General features: G+C 67.0%; 1 protein-coding gene across 3 annotated transcripts; it reads left to right on the top strand.

Annotated features, from left to right (window-relative positions):
* Positions 1-3586: 3586 nt before the first annotated feature.
* On the top strand, positions 3587-17102 carry DBNL (drebrin like). 3 transcript variants are annotated; one of them, XM_059870490.1, is made up of 14 exons: positions 3587-3720; positions 4086-4141; positions 5874-5986; positions 6614-6688; positions 6952-7098; positions 7553-7630; positions 8799-8950; positions 9559-9613; positions 10168-10233; positions 10325-10427; positions 13592-13702; positions 14789-14892; positions 15750-15855; positions 16117-17102. In XM_059870490.1, the coding sequence occupies exons 1-14, from the start codon at positions 3638-3640 to the stop codon at positions 16254-16256; spliced, it is 1389 nt and encodes a 462-aa protein (XP_059726473.1). In that variant the 5' UTR covers positions 3587-3637; the 3' UTR covers positions 16257-17102. The 3 variants fall into 3 exon arrangements, with proteins under 3 accessions (XP_059726473.1, XP_059726475.1, XP_059726476.1); XM_059870492.1 differs by having other exon boundaries at positions 8802-8950; XM_059870493.1 differs by lacking the exon at positions 13592-13702.
* Positions 17103-17203: the final 101 nt, after the last annotated feature.

Consider the following 17203-nt stretch of genomic DNA (forward strand, 5'->3'; position numbering starts at 1 on the left):
GCCGGGCCCGCACCGCTCCGCACTGGTCCCGCCGCCGGCTCCGCACCGGCCCCGCGCCCGCCCCGCACCGGGGCCACGCTCGGTCCCGCCGCCTCTGGGGCTCTCTGCACGTTCGGGGGCCCCCCCATCCCGTCCGGGCTCTCCCCGTCCGGTCCGTGCCGCCCTCATCCCATGCGGGGTTCCCCCTCCTGGTCCAGCGTGTCCCAGCTGGGTGCCCCGTTCCCCGCGGGGTGACACTCTGAGTGTTCTCAGCTTGCTCATGGCCTCCCCTTTCCGTCCGTGCTCCTCCCGCCCTGCCCTGGTGTCCCCCTCGTGCCCTGGGTCCCCCCGTCCGCCCCGGGTGTCCCCTCCATCTGTCCCCCCATCCGCCCCGGGTGTCCCCTCCATCTGGGCGCTCCCACCCCTGTCCCCCATCCTGTTCAGCTGCCCCCAGCCCTCCCGGGGTGCCCTCGCTGCCCATTCCCGTTTGGTGCCCCACGGGTCAGGGGGGCCCACACCCCACCGGGGGCACCCTGGCCCCCCACGGTGTCCCCAGCCCACCTCTGTCCCCCACCCCAGGGGATGCTCCGGGGGACATGCCCATCCCTCCCCACAGTGGGAGCAGGGTCCTGCCGTGATGGGACCGGCCAGCCCGCGGGACAGATTCTTCCAAAAAAACCTTTTTCTCCTTTTTTTACAGGGTGGGCTCGTTCCCCCACGGCAGGCGCTTGCAGCGCTGCTGGGGTGGCACCAAACGGGGCTTAATCCATCATCCCCGAGCCATTGTCCCTGTGCCATCACCCACAGCCTGGCCGTGAACCCCAATCTCAGCCACCTCCAGCCCCCAGACCCCCGGGGCCAGCAGCCCCCACCGCCCCCCGGCAGCCCCTCGCTCTGCGCCACAAAGGTTCTTCAGTTGCTTTGCCTGAAATACTTCATGAAAAGGCTTTTGTACCATCGAAATCGCTGGTGACCCCAGTCCCCCCTGCCCAAGATTCCCAAGGAAAAGCAGGAGGCAGCTGCGGGGGGTCGTGCCGGCTGGCCCTTCCCCGCTCCCAGCCCTCCAGATGTTTTATTGCCCTGCGTTTAATTAACATTTCCAGCCACGTGCTGAATGGGGAGCTCACATCTGCCCCTTCTTCCCAGACTGCTCCTTCTTTAGGGGCACACGGAGGAGGGGTATGGATGTGTCCAGGTGTCTGTGTGAGTCCCAGGATGCTGAAATATATAAATAGTCACCTAGGGCATTATTTTTGCCCATATTTCCCGTAAATAACACGGGATGAGCCCTCGGGGCCTGAGGAGGTGGCTGGTTCCCAGCAGGGCACGCCTGGGGGTGAACGTCCCGTGCCACCCAGCGCTCCCCAAAACTTCCCCTCCTGTGACCTCCTAAACCCTGAAACAGGCAGCCCTGCAGGTTTGGGGCGTTCCCCAACATTTCCGTGGGTCCTACAAACACGGGAGAGCCTCCTCCGTGGGTTTCACCCACCCAGAGGTGACAGCTGGTGTTCGGGGGGCCATGGCCGGATGAAGGGATGGGGGATCCGTGGGATGGGGGATCCGTGGGATGGGGGATCCGTGGGATGGGGGATCTGTGGGATGGGGGATCTGTGGGATGGGGGATCCGTGGGATGGGGGATCCTTGGGATGGGGATCCATGGGATGGGGGATCTGAGGGATGGGGATCCATGGGATGGGGGATCCGTGGGATGGGGATCCATGGGATGGGGGATCCGTGGGATGGGGGATCCGAGGGATGGGGGATCCCTGGGATGGGGGATCTGTGGGATGGGGATCTGAGGGATGGGGGATCCCTGGGATGGGGGATCTGTGGGATGGGGGATCCGTGGGATGGGGGATCCGTGGGATGGGGATCTGAGGGATGGGGGATCCATGGGATGGGGGATCCGTGGGATGAGGGATCTGTGGGATGGGGGATCCGTGGGATGGGATGGAGGGGTGAGGGGTGCAAGGTGGCACCATCTGACACCCCAGGACCCCTCGCCACCCAGAGACACCCCCCTGCTGTTCCTTGGTCACCCCAGGAAGTGTGGACACCGCGGGACCCTCAGGCCCCCCAGGACCCTCCATCGCTCCGTTCTCCATCTCCAGCCCCATCCCACCCCCTCAGACACATTTTTCCCTGGAATTGGGGGCACGAGGACCGTCACTGCCTCTGGGGACAGCCCGGGGTCTGGGGGGGCTCGGTAACCCCGCTCACCCTCCCGGGGGGGTGGGGCCCGTTATTTTCCCCATTCCTGGAGGTCGTGGGTCATGGATGAGTCGCTCCCCCCATGGCCCCCGAGGGTGGAGGGGGGCTGAGACGCCGCAGGAATTTTGGGGTGCCCCCCTAAATCTCCCCATCCTTGCTGCTCTCCCAGCTTTAGGGAGCCCCGAATGTGGGGGAAGGCTCGGGGGGAGAAGGGGGCCCATGGAGCGGCACCCCCCGAGCGGGGCCAGCCGGGCGATGGCAGCGGGGGACAACGAGCCGCTAATGTCCCATTAGCGCGTCCTGGGGACACCGCCCGCGCCGCCACTCGCCGCGGGTCACCTCCCGGGGCCCCCGGCCTCCTCCTGCCCCCCGAGTTCACCTCTTCGGGAGGGCCACCACCCCGGGGCGGTGAGAGGCACAGTTTTGATGATTTGGGCTAAAATTGAGTGGCATTTACAGCCCAGGGAGCTGCAGGCTCGGAGGCGCTCCCCGCACGCATCCCCGGTGTGCCCCCCGGCCGGGAAATGAGGGAAACCCCCGGAAACGGCGAGGGTCTGCCCCGGGGCTGCGGCTGAATGCTGGGGGGGGGTCTCCTGTCGGGGTCCGTTGTTTTGGGGGGGGGTCTCCTTACTGGGGGCGTGGCCCTGTCGGGGTCCCTTATTTTTGGGGGGGGTCTCCTTACTGGGGAGGTCGCCCTGTCAGGGTCCGTTATTTTGGGGGGGGGGGTCTCCCTTTCGGGGGGGTCTCCCTTTCGGGGTCCATTATTTGGGGGGGTCTCCCTTTCGGGGTCCGTTATTTGGGGGGGGGGTCTCCTGTCGGGGTCCATTATTTTGGGGGGGGGGTCTCCCTTTCGGGGGGGTCTCCCTTTCGGGGTCCGTTATTTTGGGGGGGGTCTCCTGTCGGGGTCCATTATTTTGGGGGGGGGTCTCCCTTTCGGGGTCCGTCATTCGGGGGCGCGCTCCGGGGTTTGAGGGGCGCTCTCTCGATCGGGGGCGTGGTCTATACATCTAGGGGCGTGGTCTAGCAAGTGGTGGGCGCGGTGTAGCGTCTCGTGGGCGTGGCCTAGTAGGGCGGGGCTGGCCGGGGCGGGGCCTGGCTCTTCCGGGGCGGGGTAGCGGGGGCGGGAGCGGGGCCGGTATCACCGGGGAGACCCGGGGGCGGGGCCGGGGACACCGGTGGGGCGGGGGCGGGGCGGGGCTGGGCCGGGGGCGGTACCGGCAGCTCCGTGTGGGCGGTGCCGGTATCACCGGCGGGGCGGGGCCGTGCCTGGGGCGGGGCCGGGGCGGTGCCGGTATCACCGGCGGGGCGGGGCCGTGCCGGGGCGGGGCCGGGGGCGGTACCGGCAGCACCGGCGGGGCGGGGCCGGGGCGGGGCGGGGCCGGGGGCGGTACCGGCAGTACCGGCGGGGCGGGCCCGGCACTGCCGGCGGGCGGAGCGGGCGCGGCCATGGCGCTGAACCTGGCCAAGAACGGGCGGGCGCTGCAGGAGGCCTACGGGAGCGTGGTGGCCGCGGGGAGCCGCACGGACTGGTGCGGGGGGCGGCGGGGCCGGGGGCAGCCCGGGGGGCGGCGATGGGCGGGGATGGATGGGGAGGGGGGCTCGGGGGTGGGGGGATGGGGGATGGGGGATGGGGGTGCGGGGCGATCCGAGCGGTGGGAGCGAACCGGGGGTGGGCGCGGGGGGGAGCAGGTCCGGCGGGGCCGGTGGCTCTGGGGGGCATGGGGGACAGTGGGGGGGGTTGGGCGGATGTGGGGTGGGTGAGAGGGGCGGTGGGGGGGTCTGGGGGGATCAGGGGGTCCCTGGGGGCTCTGCACCTCAGAAGGTGCCAGGGGTGTGTGAGCAGCCCAGCCGAGCACTGTGCTGGCTGAAAATCCCATTTCTGCCTTAATTTTAGGGCTCTGTTCACCTATGAAGGCAACAGCAATGACCTGCGAGTGGCCGGCTCTGGGGGTGAGGATTTGGGGGACCTTTCCCCGTTTCCAGGGGCTGGGGGCTGATTTTGGGGACCATTCCCCGTTTCCAGGGGCTGGGGGCTGATTTTGGGGACCATTCCCCATTTCCAGGGGCTGGGGGCTGATTTTGGGGACCATCCCTCTGTTCTGGGGCTCTGGGGGGTTCCAGGGCTCACCTCACTGCACCTGCCTGAGATGTTGGGGGGATTTAATCCCCGAGGGTGTGCTGGGGGTGCCCCTGGGGGCTGTGTCGGGGTGTCTGGGGGGATTTTGGAGTGAGGAACACAGAGCAGAGCCTCTCTGCCAGCTCTGCTTCTCCTTCCCTGTCCTTTTCCTCCTTTCCAGAGGATCCCAAGTTGGGATCCTGGCTGCTCCTTGCGTCCCTGGAGTGTTTCAGGTCCCGGATTTGGGCAGGACCACGTGCTGCTCCAAAGCCACTCGCTCAGCCAGGGCTCCCTGCTCAGTGCTCCTGAAGCCCCTCGAGCCCAATTCCCTCCTTCCTGCAATTCTTTTCCATTTGTTTTTTGCCTGGCTGCTGATTCCCACCCAGACACCCCTGGCTGGGCAGCTGAAGCCTCCAGGAAGCAGCAGCACATCCAGGCTGGAATTTGCATCCTCTCGTCCCTCCCCAGCTTCTCCCTCAATTTCCAAGAGCTTTCCCAGCCTGTGGAAGTTCCTGGGATGCTCCACAGGGTCTGGTGCAGCCCATGGAGCCCGGGGTTTGGTGCTGGGCAGTTTTGTTGAGGAGGACTTTTGTTGGCTCCCAGATGGGGTTTTGGGGGGTTTTGGGGGGTTTTGGGGAGCTGCAGAGGGTGTGCCCTGAGCTCCCCCAGCATTCCCTCACCAACCTTCAACTTCCCTGCCGGGTTTGGAGCCGAATTTAGAGGCAAACCATGAATATTTAATCGGGAGGAGGAAATGATCTGGGTGATGCTGCAGAGCAGGGTGAGCTGTGCTGGTCTCTCTGCTCCTGCCAGGGCTGATAAGGAGCAGTGGCTCCTTTCCCACTTGTCAGGGCTCAGACAGCCCAGCACAGGAGGAGCTGTGGTCTGGGGGGATGTTTTTGGGATGAGAGTGTGCATTTTTGGTGGTTTTCCTCCTTTCCTGGTGTTTTTTTGGCGTGGTGGGAGTGAGCAGTTCCCTTCCCATTGCCCCTGCCTGAGCCCTGAGTGGGATTTTCCCTCTGGGGCTGGCTCCCAACTGCCCAGAGCAGCTCTGGGACCACCCCAGCTGGGTGTGACAGGAGGGAGGCGTGGGGCAGGACCCCCCCGGTGCTCTGGCAGGACCTTGCCCCGTGCTGCCCTTCTGGTTCCTTCTCTCCTTCCCATCCTGCAGAGCAGGAACAGGGCCCAGCAGTTCCTCCAGCACTCCTCAGCCCCGTTCCCCCCGAGGTGTTCCTGGCTCTGGGGCAGAGCTGGCTGAGCCCTCCGTGAAGCTCCTGATCGGTCAGGGCTGTGAGCAGCTCCTTCCCCCTCTCCCTCCCTTGGCTGGGGCCCAGGATCTCAGACCCGTGGGGGTTTGTGGGGGCCTGAGGAGGAGGAGGAACGGGGTGATGAAGGCTGCTGGGGCTGGGTGGGGAGTGCTCAGGCCCTGCCTTCTCAGGGCAAGCAGAGAGGCTGGGGCAGCCCCTCGGCTGTGGGAGCCTGCAGGGAGCAGAGCTGGGGGGCTCTGGCTGCTCCCAGCCGGCGCAGGGCGGGCTGGGCTCACCCCTGTGCTCCCTCCCGGGGCAGAGGGGGGCCTGGAGGAGATGGTGGAGGAGCTCAACAGCGGGAAGGTGATGTACGGCTTCTGCCGCGTCAAGGATCCCAACTCGGGGCTGCCCAAATACGTCCTGGTCAACTGGGTGAGTGGGGACAGCCCTGGGGACAGCAGGGACAGCCCTGGGACAGCCCTGGGGGCAGCAGGGACAGCCCTGGGGACAGCAGGGACAGCCCTGGGACAGCCCTGGGGACAGCCCTGGGACAGCCCTGGGGACAGCCCTGGGGACAGCCCTGGGGGCAGCCCTGGGACAGCCCTGGGGACAGCAGGGACAGCCCTGGGACAGCCCTGGGGACAGCCCTGGGGACAGCAGGGACAGCCCTGGGACAGCCCTGGGGACAGCCCTGGGGACAGCCCTGAGACAGCAGGGACAGCCCTGGGACAGCCCTGGGACAGCCCTGGGGACAGCCCTGGGACAGCCCTGGGACAGCCCTGGGGACAGCAGGGACAGCCCTGGGACAGCAGGGACAGCCCTGGGACAGCCCTGGGGACAGCAGGGACAGCCGTGGGGCAGCCCTGGGGACAGCCCTGGGGACAGCCCTGGGGACAGCCCTGGGACAGCCCAGGGGACAGCAGGGACAGCCCTGGGGACAGCAGGGACAGCCCTGGGGGCAGCCCTGGGACAGCCCTGGGGACAGCCCTGGGGACAGCCCTGGGGACAGCCCTGGGGGCAGCCCTGGGGGCTGGGGTGAGCTGCTGGTGTCTCCTGCAGACAGGGGAAGGTGTCAATGACGTGAGGAAAGGAGCCTGCGCCAACCACGTCAGCACTGTGGCCAACTTCCTGAAGGTCTGAGCCTGCTCTGCCCTCCCCAGGCAGTCCCCTCGTGCTCTGGGTGGGAGGGAGGGACCCCAGACCACCCCCCTCTGCCCCCCTGCCACGCTCAGGGACATCTTCCAGTAGAGCAGCTTGCCCAGCAAATCCCCCTGGGTATTTCCTGCTTTTCCTTCCCCTGGGAGCTCTGGAGCACAGCCAGGAGCTCCCGGGGCAGCTGCTGGGTCTGGGGGCTCCCAGAGTGACCCCTCAGGCCTGTGCTGGCTCCTCCTGCTCAGGGGGCTCACGTCACCATCAATGCCCGGGCAGAGGAGGACGTGGAGCCCGAGCTCATCATGGAGAAGGTGGCCAAGGCCTCGGGGGCCAACTACAGCTTCCACAAGGAGAGCAGCAAGTTCCAGGACTCGGGGCCCCAGGCTCCCGTGGTGAGTGGGGCAGGGGGGCTTTTGGGGGGGGGAAGGTCTGGGACCCCATTGATCCCACGGTGGAAGGGGCACCCTGGCCATTGGCCCCTCTGGAATGTTCAGCCTGGGGAATAAAAGAGTCCAGGGAGAACTTGGGGCCCCTTCCAGTGCCTGAGGGGGTTCTGGCCCATCCAGTGCCACCCCTGCCAGGGCCAGGGACACCTGCCACCACCCCAGGCTGCTCCAAGCCCATCCAGCCTGGCCTTGGACATTCCGGGGATGGAGGAGCCACCTGTGCCAGGGCCAGCAATTCCCCATCTCTGGCAGCGTGCACTGGCCTCACCCAGGCCTCCTTTAGACTGTGGGGCAAAGCATCAGGTCATGGGAGCGTCCCAGGGAGGTCCCAGGCTGGGCTGATTTGGGCTGATTTGGTGACAAAAGGTGCAAGAAAGGTGTTTTCTCTGTGTCTGCTCAGGGCTCTGTGTACCAGAAGACAAACGCCATGTCTGAGATCAAGAGGGTCAATAAGGACAATTTCTGGGCCAAAGCAGAGGTGGGTGAGGGTGTGCCCTGGAGCACAGGGTGTTGGGGGTTAGCTGGAGATTGTTCTCCAGTCTGATTCCGTGTCTGGGAGCTGGGAGTGCTGCCTGGGATCAGGGACCAGGGAAGGGCAGAGCTGCTGCCCTGGGGTGCTCCCAGAGGGGGGCTGGAGGTGCTGCCTCATCTCCTTCATCTCACCTGAGTCTGGCCCAGCTGGCAGGGCTGGGCTGCTCCTGGCTCTCCTGGCAGGGCTGAATCCCAGCTCCCAGCAGACCCCAGCAGGGTGGGGAGGCTGGCTTTGGCTGCGGGGCTGCTCCCTGTTCCCTTCCCTTGCACCTTGGCGTTTATGGGGTTAAGCAACGACGTGTGAACCTTCTGACTGGAAAGGTGCCCTGGGATCCACCCTGGGCCCCGGGGGTGTGCTGTGTCCTTGGAACCCACAGTGTCCCTGGGACCCACTGTGTCCCCCCAGACCTGCCCTGTGCCTTGGGGTGCAGAGGGCTGGAGGGCTCGGACCCCCCGGCCCTGTGAGCCCCCATCCCCGTGAGCCCCCGTGAGCCCCCATCCCCGTGAGCCCCTGTGAGCCCCCATCCCCGTGACCCCCATCCCCGTGACCCCCATCCCCGTGACCCCCATCCCCGTGAGCCCCCATCCCCGTGACCCCCATCCCCGTGAGCCCCCGTGAGTCCCCGTAAGCTCCCATGACCCCCATCCCCGTGCCCCCCGTGAGCCCCCATCCCCGTGAGCCCCCATCCCCGTGAGCCCCCGTGAGCCCCCGTGAGCCCCCATCCCCGTGACCCCCATCCCTGTGAGCCCCCATCCCCGTGACCCCCCATCCCCGTGTGCCCCCGTGAGCCCCTGTGACCCCCCATCCCTGTGAGCCCCCATCCCCGTGAGCCCCCATCCCCGTGACCCCCCATCCCCGTGAGCCCCTGTGAGCCCCCGGCCCCGTGAGCCCCATCCCCGTGAGCCCCATCCCCGTGAGCCCCCATGACCCCCATCCCCGTGAGCCCCCGTGAGCCCCATCCCCGTGAGCCCCCATGACCCCCATCCCCGTGAGCCCCCGTGAGCCCCATCCCCGTGAGCCCCCATCCCCGTGAGCCCCCATCCCCATGACCCCCATCCCCGTGCCCCCCGTGCCCCCCGTGAGCCCCGGCCCGGTGCCCCGTGCGTGCCCCCAGAAGGACGAGGAGAACCGGCGCCTGGAGGAGCGGCGGCGGGCGGAGCAGGAGCGGCAGCGGCTGGAGCAGGAGCGGCGCCAGCGGGAGCTGCGGGAGGCGGCGGGGCGGGAGCAGCTGTTCCAGGCCAGGGCCAGTGAGATCGAGGCCCAGAAGTGAGTGGGCTTCGGGGAGCCCGTCCTGCCCGCCGCGGTGCCCGTGGTGCTGGCTGTCCCTGTCGCTGCCTCTCCGAGCTGCCCCCACTCCAGCAGGGTTTATTCCTCAGGGAGGGCTGGGTTCCCTGCAATTCCCACTGCTGGGACTCCTGCAGGCCCAGGAAATCTCCTTTGAGAGAGCAGATTCGAGGGCATCTTGATCCAGCTGTGGAGGGAACATCTCGCTGGCTGCTTGTGCAGCATCACCCCTGAGCCTCCCTGCCCACCCATCCTGCTCCAGGACTCTCCCCCTTTTGCTCCCCAAACTCTTGCTGGCACCCATGGTCCCTGTCTTTGGGCTGCCAGAGGTCCAGGGGGCTCCAGCCCCACGTGGAGGACTCCAGGGAAGCCCACCCAGCTCCATATAAAGATGCTCCTGTCCCTGTCCCCAGGGGGATTTCCCTGGAATGACCCCACTGCCTTGAGCAGCTCCTGCCCCTCTCACCTGCTCCTCTCCTCGAGGCAGGCTGCAGCACCTTCTCTGGCCCCCAGGTGAGGGATGGCCTTCCTGTGCTGGGCCTGGAACAGTGGGGTGGGGTCTCAAAGTTTTAACCCCTTTATCCCCACAGGAGACTCCAGCAGCAGCAGGAGGCTGAGAGCAGGGACAGGGAGCAGCAGCAGTGGGTGAGCTCTGTGCTGGCCCCAGGCGAGGTTTGCCCAGGTGGAGGGGACAGGGACCTGGGACAGGGCAAGTGGAAATGGCCCCCAGGTTGCCCAGGGGAGGTTTAAGTTGGATATTGGGGAAATTCCTTGGTGGGAAGGGTTGTGCAGCCCTGGCACAGCTGCCCAGGGCAGGGATGGCATCCCTGGGGGGATGTCACAGCTGGGGGATGTGGCACTTGGGGACACGGCTCAGGGGTGGCCGTGGCAGTGCTGGGGAGCACTGGACTCTGCTCTCAGGGGTTTTCCCACCCAAAATCATTCCCTGATCCCGTGGCACCAGGCCCGGAATTCCCACATGGTCCTCCCGGATCCGGGGCTCCCTCCTCCTCCTCCTCCCTCCGCCGCGGCTCCCTGGGGCCCGAGGGGGGCAGAAGGGACAGAGGGGGGCAGGTGGCTCTGTCGGGGCTGGCCAGGGCGGGGTGGCTGGTGGCCCAGCCCTGTCCCTGTGGCCCAGCCCTGTCCCTGTGGCCCAGCCCTGTCCCTGTGGCCCAGCCCTGTCCCTGTCCCTGTCCCAGGAGCGCGCCGAGGAGGGCGAGGTGCCCCGGGGCGTCAGGAGGAGCCAGTCGGTGGAGAAGGCCCAGGTGAGGACCTGCCCGGGCCAGGGGGGCTGCCCTGGGGGGGCTGCCCCCTGTTCCTGAGCCCTGAGTGACCCCGTGCCCCCTCCCCGGGCAGGAGGCAGCCACGCTGATCGCGCAGAGAGCCGTCAACCCCCGCGACATCTTCAAGCAAAGGGAGAGAGCGGGGCCGGGGGACACGGGGCTGCCAGCACAGCCAGGTACGGCCTGGGGACACTGCCAGGGGCTGGGGCACAGCCAGGTACGGCCTGGGGACACTGCCAGGGGCTGGGGACACTGAAAGGGGCTGGGGGCACAGCCAGGTGGGGCCGGGGGACACGGGGCTGCCAGCACAGCCAGGTACGGCCTGGGGACACTGCCAGGGGCTGGGGACACTGAAAGGGGCTGGGGGCACAGCCAGGTGTGGCCTGGGGACACTGAAAGGGGCTGGGGGCACAGCCAGGGGACAGGGCAGGGGCTGGGGACACAGCCAGGTGTGGCCTGGAGACCCTGAAAGGGGCTGGGGCACAGCCAGGTGTGGCCTGGGGACACTGAAAGGGGCTGGGGGCACAGCCAGGTGTGGCCTAGAGACCCTGAAAGGGGCTGGGGGCACAGCCAGGTGTGGCCTAGAGACCCTGAAAGGGGCTGGGGGCACAGCCAGGTGTGGCCTAGAGACCCTGAAAGGGGCTGGGGGCACAGCCAGGTGTGGCCTGGGGACACTGAAAGGGGCTGGGGGCACAGCCAGGTGTGGCCTGGGGACAGGGCAGGGGCTGGGGCACAGCCAGGTGTGGCCTGGGGACACTGAAAGGGGCTGGGGGCAGTCCCCAGCCCCCCTGGGCCTCCCTGCACCTGGAGGGGCCCCGCTGGGGCAGCAGCCCTGCGAGGCCACAGCTGCACACCGCTGTTCTCTGCTGGGCTGTGCCCAGCTCCAGCCAAGTTTTAATCACAAAGGCAGCAGATTTCCACACTCTGACTCCCCTGCCGAGCCCTGAAGTTATTTTTTATGTGATTAGAGTTCTGTTAGGGCCAGGAGAGCACCACTGTCACACTCTGTCCCCTCTGCTTGGAGCTGCACCCAGGTTTTGGCAGTGCCCCAGGCAGGCTGCTGTGCTGCCAGGGGGGCCCGATCTGATCTCACTGAAATCAGGAAGTGTGCAAGGCAGAGCTGGGAGCAGCTGAGGAAGTGGCTGTGGGGGGCACGTGACACCCCTGGGTGACTGCCTCTGCCACCTCCTCATCCTCCTCAGCCCAGCCCCCAGAGCTCCTTGAATTGACCCAAATCATCCCTTTCACTTGGTGGTGGGAGCAGGAGCCCTGCTTCCTTGGGCAGGCAGCCGTGCCACGCTGGGAAGGGGTCGTTTTTGATGGTTGAAAATGTCGTTTTGATGGTTGAAAATGTCATTTTTATGGTTGAAAATGTCATTTTTATGGTTGAAAATGTCATTTTGATGGTTGAAAATGTCGTTTTGATGGTTGAAAATGTCGTTTTGATGGTTGAAAATGTCATTTTGATGGTTGAAAATGTCATTTTGATGGTTGAAAATGTCGTTTTTGATCATGAGGAGAGACTGACTTTGAGGTGTTGATTAGGGTTGGATGGTTTTCATGGAGGAAAGGGAGATAAATGGCCTGGAATGGATCAGAGACAGGGTAGGCAGGAGTCTTGGTGCTGGCAGGGCTGGTCCAGGAACTCTCCTCGGGTTCTGTTTGCTTTGGAGGTGGAGGTGAGCAGAGAGCAGCTCAGTTACCTCCTGCCACAGGAAATGCACTGGCAGAAACCAGTTTGCATCATCCCCTCCCAGTCTGATGTCTGTGGCCTGCCCTCCCAGGGGCTCCAGCTCTTCCTCCTCCCCAGAATTACATCCATTCATTACTTTTTAAATTCCCCCTTGGCTGCTGCTGCAGCCAGTTGCCAAACTCGTTTTCCACAGCCAGGATTGGAGCTGGAAAATCCTGCTTGGGAGGGTGAGCCAGCAGTGTGGGGGTGCCCAGGGGGGCTGGGAGCCCCTCCCCGAGCAGCCCTGAGCCCCCTGCCCGCTCTGGTGCCCAGGGGTCCCTCCCTGAGCCCCCTGCCCTCTGTTGTGCCCAGGGGTCCCTCCCTGAGCCCCCTGCCCCCTGTGGTGCCCAGGGACCCCCCTCCCTGAGCCCCCTGCCCCCTGTGGGTGCTCTGGGGTCCCTCCCTGAGCCCCCTGCCCCCTGTGGGTGCTCTGGGGTCCCTCCCTGAGCCCCCTGCCCCCTGTGGTGCCCAGGGGTCCCTCCCTGAGCCCCCTGCCCTCTGTGGTGCCCGGGGGTCCCTCCCTGAGCCCCCTCCCCTCTGTGGTGCCCAGGGGTCCCTCCCTGAGCCCCCTGCCCTCTGTGGTGCCCAGGGGTCCCTCCCTGAGCCCCCTGCCCTCTGTGGTGCCCGGGGGTCCCTCCCTGAGCCCCCTCCCCTCTGTGGTGCCCAGGGGTCCCTCCCTGAGCCCCCTGCCCTCTGTGGTGCCCGGGGGTCCCTCCCTGAGCCCCCTCCCCTCTGTGGTGCCTGGGGGTCCCTCCCTGAGCCCCCTGCCCCCTGTGGTGCCCGGGGGTCCCTCCCTGAGCCCCCTGCCCCCTGTGGTGCCCGGGGACCCCCTCCCTGAGCCCCCTGCCCCCTGTGGTGCCCGGGGGTCCCTCCCTGAGCCCCCTGCCCTCTGTGGTGCCCGGGGGTCCCTCTCTGAGCCCCCTGCCCCCTGTGGTGCCCAGGGGTCCCTCCCTGAGCCCCCTGCCCCCTGTGGTGCCCGGGGGTCCCTCCCTGAGCCCCCTGCCCCCTGTGGTGCCCAGGGACCCCCTCCATGAGCCCCCTGCCCTCTGTGGTGCCCAGGGACCCCCTCCATGAGCCCCCTGCCCCCTGTGGTGCCCGGGGGTCCCTCCCTGAGCCCCCTGCCCCCTGTGGTGCCCGGGGGTCCCTCCCTGAGCCCCCTGCCCCCTGTGGTGCCCAGGGGTCCCTCCCTGAGCCCCCTGCCCCCTGTGGTGCCCAGGGACCGCCTCCCTGAGCCCCCTGCCCCCTGTGGTGCCCGGGGGTCCCTCCCTGAGCCCCCTGCCCCCTGTGGTGCCCAGGGGTCCCTCCCTGAGCCCCCTGCCCCCTGTGGTGCCCAGGGACCCCCTCCCTGAGCCCCCTGCCCCCTGTGGTGCCCAGGGGTCCCTCCCTGAGCCCCCTGCCCCCTGTGGTGCCCAGGGGTCCCTCCCTGAGCCCCCTGCCCCCTGTGGTGCCCAGGGACCCTCTCCCTGAGCCCCCTGCCCCCTGTGGTGCCCAGGGACCCTCTCCCTGAGCCCCCTGCCCCCTGTGGTGCCCAGGGGTCCCTGACTGAGCCCCCTGCCCTCTGTGGTGCCCGGGGGTCCCTCCCTGAGCCCCCTGCCCTCTCTCCCCCAGGGAAGCTGCGCAGCCCGTTCCTGCAGCAGGAGCTGAACTCCGTGCCCAGCCCTGCCTCCCCCAGCAGGGGGGTCTGGGGGTCCCCCCCGGCCTCCCCCGGGCCTGCAGCAGGTTGGTGCTGGCTCCCTGCCCTCCCCAGAGCCTTCCCCCCCCTCTCCAGCTGATCTCAGGGTTTGGGGTTTGGTTTGCCCCGGGCTCTGCCTGCAAGGGGCTGAGCTGGCACTGAAGATGAGGATGGTTCCTGCCCCTCAGCTGGGGGCTCAGCCCCTGGGCAGGGGGTGTCTCCTGCTGGAGCTGGGCTCTGTGCAGCCCCAGCCTGCCCCCAGACCCGCCCCAGGGGCTGTCACAGCCAGGCTGGGGCTTCTCCCCTGTGCCCCAGGCCCAGCCCCGTGCAGGGGCTCCCCTGCCCCAGAGCTGGGCTGGGCTCTTTCCTTGTGCCAGGGAATGGCCAGAGGGCAGGGACGGACGGAAACTGGGCAGGGATGTCCCTGTCAGCGTGGGCAGAGCAGCTGGCAGTGCCCAGGCCAGGCTGGGCACTGGGGCTGGGAGCACCTGGGGCGCTGGCAGGTGTGCCTGCCGTGGCAGGAGGGATCTTCCAGGTCCCTTTCAGCCCAAATCATTCCAGAGGCCGTGTGCTGACTCAGGCTGGGTAGGAGGGTGGTGCCAAGGGTGCCCCTGGCTCCCTGGCAGTGCCCAGGCCAGGCTGGGCAGGGTTTGGAGCACCTGGGCCACTGGGAGGTGTCCCTGCCATGGCACTGCTCTGGGGAGGAACTGACCCAGGGCAGGGCTGGCTGTGCCCAGGGCTCTCCCCCTGTGCTGCAGGTGGCACCGGGGGCTGGCCTTGTCCCCAAACCACGGAGTCACACCTGGGTTGGGCTGGCATGGGCTCTCAGGATCCCCCAGCTCCACCTGCCCGGCCGTGCTGGGCTCCAGCTCGGTGTCCCCAGGCCACTGTCACCACTAGATGCTGCTCTTGGCCAGGGCTCTGCTCCAGCCCCTCCCCTCCCAGGCAACTATTCCATCCCGAGGGGTGCATCCCTTCCCTGCCAGGGGTAGATCTGTCCTTTGTCCTTCCCTCTGCTCCCAGACCCCTCCTCACTCCATCCCCGGCTGGACTGGGGACCAGGGGACCCCCAGCCTGGGCCAGGTGGGGGGACAGGGCCTGGCTTTGGGGACAGAGCCCTGGTTTCTCCTCAGGACGAGACTCTGGGTACAGTTCTGGAGTGCCAGGCTCCCACGGGGAGGAGAACCTGTACGAGGAGCCCCCGGAGCCCTCGGCCATCTACGAGGAGCCCCCCCAGGTGAGTCTGGGGGCCCTGGGTCTGGCTGGGGGAGCGTGGCTTGTCCCTTCCCCAGGATGAGCCTGGCACACTTTCCTGAGCTAAAATCGTTGGAAAGGGGGAAGCCCAGGGCTCAGGGGTGCTCAGGATGCTCCCGTGTGGCAGAGGGGGCTGCTGTGTCCCCTCCCAGGGGGGGCCCTGGTGCTGAGTCCCTGCACCCCCTGCACCCCAGGGCTGCTCCAGCTGTCAGTGCCAAATCCCAGAGCCAGTGTGGGGAGAGGATCTGCCTCAGCCTCCTCCAAAGCCCTTCCTCCTCCTCCTCCTCCTCTTCCCTGCCCCTCTGGACCATCCCAGCTGCTCCTGGTGCTCTCCAGGGGCTGCTGCTGTGCTGCCCCTCTGGTTTGTTCCGTGCTCACCAAACCAAGCATTCCAAGCATGTTCTCATTCTGGAGCTTGCCTGCAGGTGCCCAGCAGGTTCCAGGGGATCCCAGGGGAGATGGGCTCCGTGCTCCCCTCAGCCAGCCCAGGCTCTGGCAGGAATCTTTCAGGAGTGGGGCCTGTCTGCTGGGGGATGAGCTCTGTGCAGCTGGGGTCCCGAGGGCTTTTCTGCCACTGGTGTTGCCACTGGGGTCAGGTCCCAAGGGACAGGAAGTGCTGTTGAGCCTCGTGGCCACGCTGGCTCTTGGGCTCAGAGCTGCTTTGCTCCCGTGGCAGAGACGTGGCACGGCTCCCCTGGAGCCCAGGTTTTATTCCAGAGGCACCCAGACCTCCAGCCCCCCTCCCCAAGCCTCAGGGGCTGACGGACACTCCTGGGCACTGTTGTTCTCTTCCCTCCCCCTGTTCTCCTGCTAATTCCTGCTCTGCTCTCCTTCCTGAAGGAACAAGCTGACGGTGCCAAGTATGACTACAGGGTGGAGTACCAGGAGCCCCCAGACCTGGCGGGGAAGGGGCTCTGTGCCCGGGCACTCTATGACTACCAGGCTGGTGAGACCCTCTGAGCCACTGCCCTTGTCCCAGGTCCCTCTCCAGCTCTCGTGGAGCCCCTTCAGGCCCTGGAAGGGTCTCCCTGGAGCTTTCTCTGCTCCAGGGGAACATTCCCAGCCCTCCCAGAGGGGCTCCAGCCCTGGAGCAGCTCCGTGGCCCCTCTGGGCTCGCTGCAGCAGCTCCAGCCCCGTTACCCGGGGAGCCCCAGGGCTGGGGTGGCTCCGGGGCTCTGACCCCGCTGCCCCCTCTGTCCCCTTGCAGCTGATGACACCGAGATCTCCTTTGACCCTGAGAACATCATCACCAACATCGAGATGATCGACGAGGGCTGGTGGCGCGGCTACGGCCCCGACGGCCACTTCGGGATGTTCCCCGCCAACTACGTGGAGCTGATCGAGTAGGGGGGCTGCTGGGGGGCTGCTGGGGGCCCCAGAGCCCTGGGACTGCGCCAGACCCCGAGCCCACCCAGCTCCTGCCTTGTGGCTTTTTCTTCTGTCCCTCTCTCTCTCAGTGAAGTGCCATTCCCCAGCCCCTCGGCAGTGGGGCCCCCAGGAGCTGCCCCCTGCCCCCCCAGCTGCCCTTGGGTGGGGGAAGGAAGGGTCCCATCCCACCCGGAGCCCTCCTCCCTCAGCTCTGGAGTGGGAAGGAGGAATTTTTCACGGGAATTTTCAGGGAACAAATGACCTCCCCCCTGTGCTCCCTCCCTCCCTCCCTCCCCGTGACCCTGGGCCTGCCACAGCCACACTGGAGAAGCCACCTTCCCAAGCTTATTGCATTCATTGGAAAAGCTCATCAGAGTAATTTTGGGATCCTGCAGGGTCTGGCAGGGCCAGGAGAGGTGACTCCTGGCCCTGTTCCCAGCACCCTGAGCAGACTGATGTGATCCTGAGCTCTCCTCCCTGCTCTCCCCGCTGTTCCCCCACCCCAAACATGCTCTGGGATTTGAGCTGGGAGTGAAAAACCTCTGCAGCTCAGATCCAGCCTGGCCAGGCACGTGGGACCCCCCTCCCCACCCCAAACTCACTGTGAACAAGGAAAAGCCCAGCCCAGCCCCTCCCTCTGGAGCTTCCTGCCCTGCTGTCACTTTAGGAATAAAAGGAGAGAAAGGCTTGGGGGGTCCCAGCTCACCCCCCTCCTGCAGGTGCTGGGGGCCATGGTGGCTTCTCTGAGCCCCTGCCCTGAGCTCCTTCTCCTCCCCGCTCCCCCCGGGCCCCCCCAGCCTCAATAAAAGGGCTTTTCTTTGGTGATGGGTGCAGCGGGGTCCTGCTGGGGCCTGGGAGGAGTGCCAGGGCTCGGTGTCACACGGCGAGGTGCAGGTGGGGCCCCCCAGCTCCGGGCAGGCCCCAGC

This window comes from Haemorhous mexicanus, chromosome 30 (genome assembly GCF_027477595.1).
Source record: "Haemorhous mexicanus isolate bHaeMex1 chromosome 30, bHaeMex1.pri, whole genome shotgun sequence".
Classification (NCBI taxonomy): Eukaryota; Metazoa; Chordata; class Aves; order Passeriformes; family Fringillidae; genus Haemorhous; species Haemorhous mexicanus.

Bases quoted from the DNA above. Each gene is read 5' to 3' on its own strand.
- DBNL (XM_059870490.1), top strand. From the start codon at position 3,638: ATGGCGCTGAACCTGGCCAAGAACGGGCGGGCGCTGCAGGAGGCCTAC. The intron at 4,142-5,873 runs GTGAGGATTTGG...CTCCCGGGGCAG, and splicing joins GCGAGTGGCCGGCTCTGGGG to AGGGGGGCCTGGAGGAGATG. The intron at 7,631-8,798 runs GTGGGTGAGGGT...GCGTGCCCCCAG, and splicing joins ATTTCTGGGCCAAAGCAGAG to AAGGACGAGGAGAACCGGCG.